We start from the raw sequence: 15799 nt of genomic DNA on the forward strand, positions 1-15799 counted from the left end.
ATGTATTTAAAAATCATTTGTAAAAGTGTATTGTATATGATATGTGGTTGATATTCTCCCTAGTGGAGTGTCATTCAGCTCTTATTTCTGTAATAGAGCAATGTTTGCGTTCTGTAATCTATTTTAAATCTGTTCATTTTTTTTTAAATACGATCTATATACAACTTCTGTAAGCTGCACTCGTATGTAAGAAACAATGAAACATGAATTATCAAAAATAAGTTTTTGCTATAAGTGAGATATGAATAAACATATATAAATAACATACATCCAAGTGTAGCATATAAACACACACTTGCTGCAGCATGGACACATTAAAGATAATGCGTGTGTGCATGGACAAGTGTATCAAAAAACACTAAAGGGCCCATGCTATAAGCGTTCGCAAAAAATCGCTGGGCCATTTAAATCGCCTGTTTTTTGAGCATTGCTATCGCGGTATTCAGAAAGCCTTGATTACCTGTGATAGTAAAATTCCCAAAACAGGCGAGTAGACTGCGACGTGAAGATCACCTCTCTGTAAAGGGCTTACCCGGCGATTTCTTTCAGATGCAGAGAGCTTGCGCAAATCTCGCCGAAATTAATTTTTTTAAATATAAATGTTATTACTAGTGTAGAGGAGCAGGGGCTCTCTGGAGCAGAACTGCGTTGATTTTAGGTCCGGGGACCCCCTGCTTCCTGAGATACAGGCCCGTTATTGGGTGCCGGTATCTCCTATGCATTTTATTCCCACAGTCATGTGACGCGGGACATTTAAATGCATAGGAGATACCGGCACCCCATAAAGGGGTCTGTATCTTGGGAAGCAGGGGGTCCCGGACCTCAAATCAAAAGGTTCTGCTCCGGACACTCCCCCAGCTCATACACTAGTCTTAAAATTTATATTAAAACAGCTGCTACCCACAATAAACATTAAAAAAACAACAACACTAATACCCTCCTCCTCTACCCCCCATGATTGATACCAGAGGTTGCGGGTGTCCGATGGTACTCAGGTGGTCCCTGCAGGTGTCTGTGGGCCCTTGGGTGTTCCCAGCGGGTGTCCAGGGGTTCTCAGGTGGTCCCCAGGGGTGTCTGTTGGCCTGCAGTACCAATCCTGTGACAACATTTTTGTTTGCAATACATTGAAATAAATACACCCCCCTCCCCCAACACATACAGTACTGTAATAGGCAAAATAACTATTATCCAGATATGGATAGTAGCTCATTTGCCCATTATAAAATGAAACATTAGCCAGCATAACTAAAATAAATCAACCTTTCTCCTTACCCCTGACATCATGAATGGTGTCCTCGCCAGCATACTCCAGGTTCATGGAGGTTGTAGGGAGGAGCCAGTGGGATGGTCAGTGTCCGTAATGCAGAGGTCTAGGGTTGGAGCCAGAAGGGTAGTAGAGTGTTCAATAGCCGAGGTCAGGGATGGAGAGGAAGACGTAGTCAGAGGCAAGCCGGGGTCATTATCCAGAGATAGGTCCTAAGTCAGGCTGGGTCGGTACACAAGAAAACAAACAGCGGAGGGACAAGGCAAGGTAGAGGCTAGGAACAGGACGTGGAAAGAACAAGGCTACCTGGAACTATGCTCCGCAATGAGTAGCTGAGAGAGCTGGGTATTAGTAGGCTCAGAGCCAATGACACAGAGGGGAGGAGTGGAGGCGCAGCCACTCTGTAAACTGCGCAGGATGCTGAGAAGTGACAGGAAGGAGGGAACACGCCGCGGGGGACGTGTTCCCAGATTCCTTACACCTTAGCGGTTAAAAACCGCTAGAGTAATTAAGGGGTTAACCTCCGTCCTCCGCAACCCACCGGGGAAGCCTAACCACCCACCCCGGGACCACTATACCCACCCTCTACCCATTGATTGATTGGCATAGTGGTGCATCATACCCATATAAATATGGGCATGATAAGCCACTACAGCCGTCAATGGTCACCCTAATAAAAAAGCATGAAGGCCAAAAATACACAATAATAAAAAAGATATACACAAGCACCGAAACACCCCAATTAAATAAAAAGAAGCACTAGCTAATCAATCAATTTAATAAATAAAAGCACTAACCAACAAAACAATTAATTAATTTTTAACACTAGCCAACAAAACAAATAATTAATTTAAACGTTAACCAATCCTAAAATGTACTAAAAACAAGGCCTCCAAAATCCAAACAAAACAAATACAAAAAATTACAATAAATTCAAAACAAGCATTTGCCAAAAAATGCATTGGCTGTCTCTGTATATGTAATTAATACATTATCAGTCAATGGGCCATCACAAACATAAAAATACATAAATACAATCAAAAAACCTGAAAAATAGACATTTACATACATTCAATATTTTACTTACCTTTAGAAGTCTTCACTGTCCGAATCCCATTGTATCTGCAATCTCTCGTACCGCGACGTGTAGAGATCACAAGGGACTATAGCCAATTACTCTTTGACAACGTACCCTGCGTGGTATGAAACACGAAAATGAAAAACGCACAGAACCACCTTGCTCACCATACATAAGAGGAATATTTGAACGGTGCAGAGGGAGAGTAATATGCAAAACACAGATAAGTGACCAAAGGAGGTCACTAAGAGTCCCTAAAAGTTGCACTCATTAGATAATATAATACAATGTACATAAAGTACCAGTTTGATAACTAGTACCAATAGTATGAAAATATATACACAGACCAACTGGGAATAATCCACATTAACTAAACTATAACACGACAAACAAATATATAAAGTTTCATTACACAATAAAATCTGACGAAATTCATAAAATAACAACTAAATTACAAAACTAAAAAGATCCCCTAGTGGGCGAGACAGGAGAAATATGATGAATATAAGGGTTAATATGAACCTATAATGATAACCCCATAGAGTATGTATGTATATATATAAATAGGCAGATGGCACACACATAAAGCAAAAATAGGTGCTTGTCCCATACAGGAAATATGCATAAATAGACTCCTTACCAGGTAAATCCGGGATCCCAGGACCACAAAGCAAGGAAGAGACAGCACACTCAGGAATATCAAAAAACTTGTATTAAGAAGAAAAAGCTGGCACAATCACCGACGTTTCGGTCCTAGACACAGGACCTTTCTCAAGGGAGTGCTCTAAACATAGTGAAACCTGACGGACATATATACCCACCACCAAGTAACAAACAAACTCCTGATAGGTTGGGCCGTGATGCTAAACAGCTGTAGCCACTAACTAATCAAATCTGACTTCAACATCATGTATGCGACTACCACAAGGCGGCGGTAGTGTCAAGTGGCGTCTTAGGCCGAGTCCATAGACGGACAGGCCGCGCTGAGCCGTGCGGACGTTCCGCGCTGAGCCCCTGCATCCTCAATGAGGATGCCTTGAGAGGGGGCTCACGCGAGCGTCCGCAGGCGTGCTGACGAGATGGATTTTTCAGCCGAGCGCCAAGCTGTTTTTCAGCGCGCTGTCGGCTGAAAACATCCAATCAGCGCGAAGCTGCGTCAACGTCACGGCGCCTGAGACGTCGGTGCCGTGACATTGACGTCAGTGCGTCGCGGGCGATTGGCCCAGCGACGTCACTGCCCCGCCTCCCACCACCTCCCCCCGCATCCCTATCGCGCCCGCTGGCTCGCCTGTATGTGCATGGAATCGCACAGCTTCAGCAGGCGAGTCTCAGCGGCAGCGCTGTTCAGCACGGCTCCCCCCCTCTATGTCCCGGGCCTTACGTAACCATTAGGGCAAAAAGCAACAGTAGCGCGCAAGCGCAGCATGCGTAGCTCCCTAGATAACTAAAAATAAATAAATATATGTAGAAAGTACCTTATAGACGCGCGCGACCAATGCATTCACAATGTGAAAAAAATGTGATGTCATAGCACATGTGCGGTGCGCGTGGCTGCGTAGGTAGCTAGAAATAAATAAATATTTACAACGAGTGTCACAGAGACACGCGCAGCCAAAGCAATCTCAATATGATCAAAAGAAATGTCATAGCGCATGCGCAGCACAAATGAATACGAAAGTGACTGAACATGAATGTATATATAAAAAAAGGCAGTAAATGATAAATAAATAAATATAATAGCATCCAACAAAGCCCTAACACCCATAACACCTAGTGGAGAAAAAACCAGTGTGGCAAAAAACAAAAAGAAGAAGGGGAGGGCGGTGACCCAAAGTAACAGGGAATCCCAGGATACAAAAGGAGCAAATACATCAAAGTAGGGCAGGGGAAAGAAAGAAGGCTGGACCCAAAGTAAAAGGAACCAATTTATTTACTCTGGTGGTTCCTTCACTGTTTAGGAAACCCCCTCTGTTTTTTGACATTATTTGGACTTTTTATCTCTATTTAATTATATAGTGATTCTTACAAAGATGGAAGACTTTACGGACATTTCTGGGATTTTTTCATCTATCTCAGAGAGTGTGAGTTATAGTGTGGCTGATATTGCTAAAATCAGATTCACTGAAACTTTTGAGGCAGCACTAGGATCTGACAAGGCATCAGATGTTTATAATGAACTTATTAAATTAAAAAAGAGGGATGTTGATTACTATATGCATGGGGTAACTCTGTCGCATTATCACAGAGAAAAACTTATTCCAAGAGGCTTCGTATCAAGAACCAACCCACCATTGGTCGTACTGACACTGAATTTTGCAACAAATGGGTGGGAATCCTTAATAAATGCTCCTTTGACCTCATGATTTTAGTGATTCAACAATCCAGTAAAGAAATAGCACGCTTAAAGAATGAAATAGCAATTATTACAGACAAACATGCGGACACACTGGCCTTAGATACATCTACCGATTGGACGGATAAGATACAAACAACACTTGACTCTTATCGTGATACCCTTACTACATATAAACGGGAAAAACTTAAGCAGGTGAAAAGTGACTATCAGGACAAACGTGTCTACAGGTGGCTTCTTGGGCTTAGTGAATCTTGGACTGGTCGTGGTGGCTATAAGAGAACTTATTCGCGCTCTAAAAAATCTCAAAAGACACCCACAGTTTATATCACCAGTGATACAGACGCATCTGACGCCCCTGAGAATACATCAAGGGATCCTTTTTTAGGAGCCAGCACTGGAATGGCGCACAGACAACCCATTCCAGATTCAGACGTGGGAGAACGATCAGGCGAGGTGACAGGAAGCTCAAGATTTCTGGATCGGGACTCAGAGGGGGAGAGGACGCCCTAGGAGGAGGTCATTTTTAATCTTTCTTCCCATCAACTAACTTCGGCTGAGCTAAGTGTCCTTCATAAAGGCCTCTCATATGTGCCGACAAATTGTCAAAATCCATTTAATTGGGAAATTGACTTATTCAAACTGGATCGACAACTACGCCTAAAAGACTTTTTTTCCAGGACTGAGACAGCACACTCCAACATCCTTCCATCCAACGTGGTTACACACAAATTCAAGAATAAAAGTACATTTGACCCAGTGGTTTCCAATCACAGTATAACGGCTTTTATGGGGTTACTCGGCAGTGATACTAGGCGTCATATTAAGAATCACAAGAGGAGTTTTTCCAATCTTTCTATTGAGGAAAAACAAGCGATTAAAACACTACAAGCCAATGATGATATAATAATCAAACCGGCTGACAAAGGCGGGGGCATTGTCATTTTGAATTACATTGATTATAGATCTGAGATCATGAGACAACTTGGGGACCATCATTACTATAAAAAACTTAAGGGTGATCCCACTATGATCTATAAACGTGAAATTGACTCCATTTTCCAATTGGGAGTCAATAATTCCTGGATTTCTGAAGAAATTGGATCTTTCCTGACACAGAGTCACCCAGTGATACCAGTCATTTATGTACTCCCGAAAGTACATAAATCTAGTCACAAGCCACCAGGTAAACCCATCATAGCGGCGATTGGATCTTTGTGTCACCCTATATCTCAGTATGTTGATTACCTGTTACAACCGTTGGTGGTCAATATGAAATCATATGTTAAGGACACCACTGTTTTTATTAATCAACTGGGCAAGATCACATTTGATACAACTAAAATGTTGCCGGTGACATTGGATGTCACCAGCCTCTATACCAATATTCCGCACATGGAAGGATTGGATGCCATCCGGGAACATTACACTCTACTCACTGAACATGACGGTCCACCCGCTGAATACATTTTGCAGCTAGTTGAAATTATTCTACATAAAAACTTTTTTCGCTTTGAACGTGATTTTTACCTGCAATTAACTGGCACAGCGATGGGATCAAACATGGCACCTTCATATGCCAACGTGTTCATGAACAGCTATGAACTAGTACACATTTTAGGTGATGCCCCCCTTTCGACTAACATCAACCATTATGTACGTTACATCGATGACATTTTCCTCATTTGGGGAGGTTCAGAGGAGGAGCTTTCACAATTTGTTGCATATTTGAACTTGATTCCATCCACGATTCGTTTCACTGTTACTCAAAGTATGGACAGTATTACTTTCTTTAACACCATGGTTTATAAAAAGGATGGTAAACTTGAGACTGCGATCTTCCAAAAACTTACTGACAAGAACTCTCTGTTATACGCGACCAGTCACCACCCTGAGCCACTCAAGCGTGGTCTTCCTTATTCCCAAATGTTGAGGGTCAAGCGTATCACCAGTGATCCTTCACTTGTTGAGGCCTCACTTTTAAAAATGACCCAAAGATTCATTGATCGGGGATATCCGAGGACTGAAATCCATGCAGCCTTAAAGAGAGTCCAGACTTTGGAGAGGGAATCTCTCCTTATACCACATACAGCTACTAATGAAGACCAATACATTAACATCAGCAGTACTTATTCAACTGCTTCTAATCATATTAAGCGCAGTATACTTAAGAATTGGCACATTCTAGCCAATGATCCCCAAATTGGCCAATTGTGCAAAGCACCGCCGCGTATGTGCTACCGTCGTGGTAGAAATCTTCGGGACGCATTGGTGCAGGCTGATCCATCGAGCAAATATACACCTACTTTGTCTTGGCTCCGAAGGAAACCTGGCACTTATAAATGCCATGGCTGCATTAATTGCAGCTTTATGCAGACTGGCCAATCCTTTTCCCATCCACACAATGGGTATCCCATCCCTATTAGATCTTTCATTAATTGTGAGACACGGTTTGTAGTCTACTTTATTAAATGCCCCTGTGGGCTTTACTATATAGGATAAACAAGCCGGATGTTTAAGGAAAGGATGGCGATCCATAGGTCAACCATTAGGAAAGCTCTATTGGACACTAACATCGGTGAGGACCTGAAACATCTTCCAGTAGCCAGACACTTCAGGCAACACAAGCATAGTCTATCCACACTTAAGTGTATGCCTATCCTGCAAGCCAATACGTCCTCTCGTGGTGGGGATAGGAACAAATTGTTACTTCAGCTGGAGGCTAAAATGATCTATGAGTTAAGAACACATGGTCTCAATGAAGATTTTCGCCTTGGATGTTTCATTTAATGCGCCAACGGACATAGTTATCATTTTGGTCCCTTTTTTGTATTTTTCTGGTTTCATTGGTTTTTTGTATGCCAGTTTTTGTTTTTTCAATTTTTTTGCATTTTGTGGTTCTTCCACATTATCTCTTTGCTTGTCGTTGATGTAATTTGTTATTTCCCTTTACTTTCCTGATGATTAATCCTTGTCTGCCCTTTGTGCCTCTTTGTGGTGTTACACTCTACTTTGATGTATTTGCTCCTTTTGTATCTTGGGATTCCCTGTTACTTTGGGTCACCCCCCTCCCCTTCCTCTTTTTGTTTTTTGCCACACTGTTTTTTTTCTCCACTAGGTGTTATGGGTGTTAGGGCTTTGTTGGATGCTATTATATTTATTTATTTATCATTTACGGCCTTTTTTTATATATACATTCATGTTCAGTCACTTTTGTATTCATTTGCGCTGCGCATGCGCTATGACATTTCTTTTGATCATATTGAGATTGCTTTGGCTGCGCGTGTCTCCGTGACACTCTTTGTAAATATTTATTTATTTCTAGCTACCTACGCAGCCACGCGCACCGCACATGCGCTATGAGATCACATTTTTTTTTTACATTGTGAATGCATTGGTCGCGCGTGTCTATAAGGTACTTTCTACATTTATTTATTTATTTTTAGTTATCTAGGGAGCTACGCATGCTGCGCTTGCGCGCTACTGTTGCTTTTTGCCCTAATGGTTCCCTAGATACGTAAGACGCCACTTGACACTACCGCCTCCTAGTGGTAGTCGCATACATGATGTTGATGTCAGATTTGATTAGTTAGTGGCTACAGCTGTTTAGCATCACGGCCCAACCTATCAGGAGTTTGTTTGTTACTTGGTGGTGGGTATATATGTCTGTCAGGTTTCACTATGTTTAGAGCACTCCCTTGTGAAAGGTCCTGTGTCTAGGACCGGAACGTCGGTGATTGTGCCAGCTTTTTCTTCTTAATATACGTTTTTTGATATTCCTGATTGTGCTGTCTCTTCCTTGCTTTGTAGTCCTGGGATCCCGGATTTACCTGGTAAGGAGTCTATATCTATATATATATAGATATATATATATCTATATATATCTGCCTGCCTCATAGGTTGTAATATAAGCGATTGTGAATTAGTGCAATTGTGACCCTTGAGGGAATTAGACAACCTTTTTAGGATGAGGTTGATGCCGCTGTTCTCATGGGATGGCTCAGCACACCAGGACTAGTACAAAAACAAAAAGAACTTCGGAAAGACGCCATTTGATGACGTCACAGATACACGTGGAACAACCCGGAACCGGCAAGGAGAGTCTCCCTCCCCACAACAGCGGCAGCGGCAGTGGCGTCCTCACTGTGAAGTGAGGAACTCTAATTTGGAGTGGAAAGAGTTTATCCTGGGTCCCTGCTTCTGGAGGAGAGAAACCTAAGCCACCACGACGTGTTCCTGTGTTGCTGTTCGTCGAGTGGTAACATGTCCCTAACATGTCATGCTGTTTATTTTTAATCTTGATGTACGTGCTATACTCACCTTTAATATAAATTTCATTTTTAATTATACTACACTATGAGGTTTTTTTGCGCTGTTTTTCCTTTTGTTTATATATATATATATATATATGTATGTGTGTATGTGTGTATATATATGTATGTATATATATATATATGTAATCACCACGACTATTAAGGTTATGGTGGGTAAAAAAAGTGACTAAAACCCTCCACAGTAAAGCAACTGTACATATTCCTGTATATTCATTTGCATGTCTTAGACAGGTCTGCAACCCTGTCTTTCACCATTATCACCCAGCAAACAGCACTTCCACTGCAGCAAGGGATTCTGGGAAATGACATGCAAATGAGCACACAGTGCCACTTTTTATCTCATGCTCACATTACATGAGCAACCCTTAGTCAATGCATGCTGCTTTAAACACAGCTTTTAAGCAAGGACTTGGGAGATGCAAAGTCAGTTAACCCACTCACAGACATGTTTCAACCTTGATGGGTCTCATCAGTGTGAGGTTGGCTTACTGACATTTGCTCAAATGAGATAAGAGTAGGTAATCACCACGACTATTAAGGTTATGGTGGGTAAAAAAAGTGACTAAAACCCTCCACAGTAAAGCATAAAGCAACTGTAAATATTCCTGTATATTCATTTGCATGTCTTAGACAGGTCTGCAACCCTGTCTTTCACTTGCTGCAGTGGAAGTGCTGTTTGCTGGGTGATAATGGTGAAAGACAGGGTTGCAGACCTGTCTAAGACATGCAAATGAATATACAGGAATATTTACAGTTGCTTTATATATATGTATGTAGGGTCCAAAATATATTAACACGGCTAAATAGCCTCACCATTATCCCATGCAAAATAGCAGCATCTTAAACAAGGGGAAATCCCATAGTGCTAGAGACACAGTATACCAAAAGGAGACATTACTATGTCACAACATCAATAATAAACACTGTTATTGTGATTTGAAATAGATACAGTGAATAAGGTATATGGTACATTCAGTATGCACCAGATGTTATTAGTGAACAAGTATAGACATGTAGGCAGGTGTATAAGGTATACAAAACCTGCAGTAGAACAGGAAATATACGAGCTGATAAATGATGCTGCAAGGACAGCAGTATGATAGATAGTATGATAGATGCCCTGTATGTACAGGGTTCCTTGGTGTATCTCAGCAGTATTGTATTGTATGTCTTTATTTATATAGCGCCATAAATATACATAGCGCTTCACAGTAGTAATACATGTTGTAATCATATAAATAACAAATAATATAAATAATAGGTCATGGGAATAAGTGCTTCAGACATAAGAGTAACATTAAGGAAGAGGAGCTCCGAGGAGCTTACAATCTAATTGGTAGGTAAGAGAAGGTATAGAGACAGTAGGAGGGAATTCTAGTAAGTGCGTCTGCAGGGGGCCAAGCTTTATGTATCATGTGTCCAGGATTATCCACAGTGCTATTCATATGCTTCTTTAAGCAAGTGGGTCTTAACACAAAAATGAAAAACACACAGAACTACCTTGCTCACCATACATAAGAGGAATATTTGAACGGTGCAGTAGGAGCTGCATGCAAGCTCCGTCGCAACCAACGTGACCGTCAACGTAATGACGTCACTATTCCCCGACGATCGTTTCGCGCGATCCACACGCTTCTTCACAGGGGGAGGAGTTGTCCTGCCTAGTTAGTGTGTGGGATTTAAATACTCTAAGGGCGAAGCCTATTGGTCCGGCTGCAACCAATGGTTGCACAATTAAATGTATGGGGGAGGGACATATTCTCCGATATACTAACATTCATGGCCAAAATGGCATATTGCTAGTATGTAGCCATATTTAAACAGCACCAGCACTACAAAGTTACATAGTTACATAGTAGATGAGGTTGAAAAAAGACATAGGTCCATCAAGTTCAACCCATGCTAAATTTAGACAACAGATACTTTATCCTATATCTATACTTACTTATTGATCCAGAGGAAGGCAAACAAAAAACCCCATTAAGGAGAAAAATGAATTCTTTCCTGACTCCAAGAATTGGCAATCGGATTAATCCCTGGATCAACATCCTTCCCATGAGTGGGATAAAGCTGGCAAATAGGCTCAGTGCAGCAAGAGAAGACAGCAGACATAAGGGGATAAATGAATTATGGTAAGAACTGCAATAGTTAGCAATCGTGAGTAGCAAATGGATACATGTAAACATCAAACTGAAAAATGATGATAAGGAATAATAAGTAGTAGAAATATAAAATATAATGCATAGCATATAATATATATTAAATATATATAACATGTAGCATATACTACAAAAAGGAAATAGAAAAAATATATGTGTAAAAATAGAAAAAATACCCACTAGGGGATCTTTTTAATTTTTGTAATTTAGTTGTTATTTTATGCATTTTGTCAGATTTTATTATGTAATAAAACTTTATATATTTGTTTGTCGTGTTATAGTTTAGTTAATGTGGATTATTCCCAGTTGGTCTGTGTATATATTTTCATACTATTGGTACTAGTTATCAAACTGGTACTTTATGTACATTGTATTATATTAATAATGATATTAATGAGTGCAACTTTTAGGGACTCTTAGTGACCTCCTTTGGTCACTTATCTGTGTTTTGCGTGGTATGAAACACGTCAGTTTTTTTGGAGATCCATGTGTGTTTGTCCGATGTTAATAACCCTATTTTTTGGAGAGATTGCGTTTAGTTAATCACTACCAGGCTAGCAGTGCCCGCCTTCCATTCCTTTTTACTTTCGTTTTGTATCCCGGCTGGAGCACGCCAGGTTTAGAGGCAATCAGCTGCTCTTCTTCCTAACGTGACTACTCTCAAATGTTGGGCTTCTTTAGACCCAGTGTGGTATACTATGGATAGTTGGGGGTTGCGGGGGCGGGGGAGCACTTTCTCATCGGGCGGTCTCTTTGCAGGGATCGCTCCGGTCTGGATAGCTACCCCCTCCCTGTTATATTCACCCCCTTCCCTGCTACATAGCCACACATGCATTGGGTTTTATATGCTCATTCTTCATCACAGCATTGCCTTATTCCATTATAGTTCTTTTTTTATTTATACATTGATTCATTTTTATTGTCTGATTTATTCTTTGAGCATCAGTTCTGGGGATCACTTCCCATTTTTTCGTTGTTAATATTTAATAATAGCACCTTTTTGCTTGATACAAAAATAAAAAGCAGCTAGTTAACTCATGTCTGTTTCAAATAATTATTGCCAGACAAAGGTGCACATTTTGCCATCAGTTTTACACATTGAGATTGTTTGACACGGCAAGACGCAAATAGGTGGCCAGTGGCATATGACACATCTGTAATACATTTACAACTCTCCTGGGCACTCACAAACATAAACGATATGTTGCTTGTATATAACTGCAATATCTGACATCATAGTATGGTTTGTTACCATTTTGTTGTATAGGCGTAACTTCAACCTACAATCTGTTGCATTGCTCCCTGGGTCTCGGTTAGTCATAATACACAAACTAAGCCAATTGTAGTTCCAGGAGAATACTGTCATTTGATAATTTTATACCAGGAGAATCCTGTCAAGAAATAACATCAGGCTGGTTAGAGTATAAAAAGACAGCTTAATAAAGTGTTCTGCTCTGATGTGTACTTTTCACCCTTGGTGCAGAGCAGAGCATTGCATGCCCCACTAGAGTTGATAGCGTTAAATAGAGAATGTTTATTCTGTGGTACAAGATACCCATCACATATAGGCAGATTTGAAATTCACAGCAGTGTCTGGGCACAAAGAAACTCCAGGCTGCGTGGTTGGGTTCATTTATCTGCACATGACTTCAGTCCACTGTGCAGCTGTGGTGTTGTTCTTCACTCTGCACATACAAATTCAGCTTTATGGCGTTATAACTAAATATACATAATATATTTTAAGCACATGTGACTTAATACTTGGTTTATCTTACATTTTTTTTTTTTTTTTAATACTATACAGATCAGAAATCATTTTTCAATCGCATTTAACATTTATGAAGATGGAATATGCTTAGGGACTGCTGCACCAGAAGATGAATTTAACATCCCTCTGCCTTCTTACAGGTAAACAAGAATTATCTATTAAAAAGAATTATATCCAGCCTGTTTAGGTTCTCTGATTCCATAAAGATAAGGAAGCGGGGGACGTCTGGTGTGTTATGTAAAAATACAATTGAGACACCAATAGTGCAATATGCAAATTACAATGTGACTCAAATGGACTGGTAAGGCTTCAATGATTATACTCGCATTCTGTGAGAAAATTGATGCAATACACAATCTGTGGCACAGTTCACCAGATGATGATGTGTGGGTTAACTCAAGGAAAGAAGAACAGAGAAACTATAGCGCAAACAATATCTGTAAAACTTTTATATTAAAAATATGTCATGGCCTCCCAAATGGACACTTACACCAAGGCCACTGGCAGTGGGCATTAAACAATACAATGCAGATTTTGCATTTTGCAGTGAGATCTCACCGCTTCAGCAATTCTGCTCCAGGTCACTGAATGGTGTCGGCTTGTATCTCTCCTGGTTTGCGGTCGCCTGGGAGAGATACAAGCCGACACCATTCAGTGATCTGCAGCAGAATCATGGAAGCGGTGAGATCGTCGCTTGGCAGCAAGATCTTATCTTGTATTAAACTGCAATGGATGGAAGAGAAGTAAACATAATGATGCCCCGTTACAAAGCATTAGTAAGACGACACCTTGAATATGGAGTACAATTTTAGGCACCACTCCTTAGAAAGGACATTATGGAACTAGAGAGAGTGCAGAGAAGAGTCACCAAATTAATAAAGAAGGTGGACAATTTAACTTATGAGGAGAGGCTAGCTAAATTAGATTAATTTATATTAGAAAAGAGGCGTTTAAGAGGGGATATGATAATTATTTACAAATGTATTCGGGGACAATACAAGGAGCTTTCAAAAGAACTATTCATCCCACGGGCAGTACTAAGGACTCGGGGCCATCCCTTAAGGTTGGAGGAAAGGAGATTTCACCAGCAACAAAGGAAAGGGTTCTTTACAGTAAGGGCAGTTAAAATGGGGAATTCATTACCCATGGAGACTGTGATGGCAGATTCAAATTATTTGGTCAAAAAAAGGTTGGACATCTTTTTAGAAAGGTACAGATGCAGCGGCTGTTATTTGAACATTTTCGTGTGCTCTGCTTTTTCCACGCGGCATTAACGCGGCCAATCACACCAGGCACACGTGTTTATCGCGGTTGCTTTGTTTGAATTTCATGGTTTCTGTTTCTTTGTGTGCAATTATTTGCATATCCGTGGCAGAAATGAATAGATTGTAATGTGTACAGTACTGTGCTACTGTGCTACTGTGTCAATTTCAGGTGTTTAAAAACCATAACACAAAAATGCCATTTTCTGCACACGCGTCTTAAGGCGGTATGGTTGGAAGAAATCACGCGCAATTACATGGGTATTCTGAGGTATAAACGCGTGAAATGTTCGAATAAAATCCGCTGCATCTGTATACTGGGATGTACCAAATAAGTAAACAGGGGAAGGAGGTTGATCTAAGGAGTAATCTGATTGCCAATATTTGGAGTCAGGAAGCATTACATTTTTTGTATGAGATATCATTGGCTAATATTTCACTGGGGTTTTTTGTTTGCCTTCCTCTGGATCAATATAGGATAAAGTATCTGTCGTCTAAATTTAGCATAGATTGAACTTGATGGACGCATGTCTTTTTTCAACCTCATCTACTATGTAACAATGTAAAACATTCCAGGTCATATTTACGAAGCAGTGCTAAGCTGTAAGGTACCTTACAGCCCATTCACTTGAATGTGTCGTAAGATCCTTTATGAAGCACCATTTAGTAATTATTTCTTTAGCACTTACATTTTAGAGAGTACTTTCTTACAAATATATCAAACAAAATTAAGACAAGCAGTTCCATTTCATGAAAAGAAGGAAACCGAAGGCACTTTGTTCTTTAAATGTATATTTAGTATGTACAAAGATATTGCAGTATATATTTTGTCTTTTAAATGCGCAGATCAGTACTGTGTTTGAAGCCAGTCCAAGATGAAGGATATGAAATGTGTGAAGGAATTGGCTTTGAAGAAATCATGAAAAACGATGGTCTGCTGTTGCAGAAGAAATGCCACCTTTCTAACTCGTCTAATGATTTGCTTATTATAAACATTGTGCCAATGAAAGATGTCCTGATCTCGTCAGTTTGCACAGATGATAAATGGGACTTGCCTTATGTTCTTCATCTATGGCCAACTGTACTCCTTCGCAATCTGTTACCTTACCAGATTACTTACTCTGTGGACGTAAGTGGCTTCTTTTTGCATGAGTTATTCTAATTTTGACTGCAAATTATTTAATTAGATTTGAATACAAGATATGAAATGTGTTGTTTTGGTAGGTAAGTATTTATTTATAAAATATTTTACCAGGAAGTAATACATTGAGAGTTACCTCTCGTTTTCAAGTATGTCCTGGGCACAGAGTTAAGACAAATAATACATGTTTACAAATACAGTTACATAATGAGCAGGGTATACATTATATACAAGACATTGCATGCACAGTTAAAGATCATTTGTATTATGGGCGTATGAAACAATTACAGACCACATTAAAATGTGTGACAGCCTTAGATTTGAAAGAACTTAGACTGGTGGTGGATGTAAGAGTCTCTGGTAGGTTGTTCCAGTTTTGGGGTGCACGGTAAGAGAAGGAGGAGCGGCCGGATACTTTGTTGAGCCTTGGGACCATGAAC

The 15799-nt window shown here is 40.3% G+C and overlaps 1 protein-coding gene across 2 annotated transcripts in view; it reads left to right on the forward strand.

Annotated features, from left to right (window-relative positions):
- Nucleotides 1-15799, forward strand: part of VPS13A (vacuolar protein sorting 13 homolog A) — a 211547-nt gene that overhangs the window by 123654 nt on the left and 72094 nt on the right. For both annotated transcript variants that reach the window (XM_075598717.1, XM_075598726.1), the window contains exons 46-47: nucleotides 12993-13096; nucleotides 15065-15347. In XM_075598717.1, the coding sequence (XP_075454832.1) occupies nucleotides 12993-13096; nucleotides 15065-15347 (387 nt within the window). The remainder of the gene's footprint in view (nucleotides 1-12992; nucleotides 13097-15064; nucleotides 15348-15799) is intronic.

Source organism: Ascaphus truei, chromosome 1 (assembly GCF_040206685.1).
Source record: "Ascaphus truei isolate aAscTru1 chromosome 1, aAscTru1.hap1, whole genome shotgun sequence".
Classification (NCBI taxonomy): Eukaryota; Metazoa; Chordata; class Amphibia; order Anura; family Ascaphidae; genus Ascaphus; species Ascaphus truei.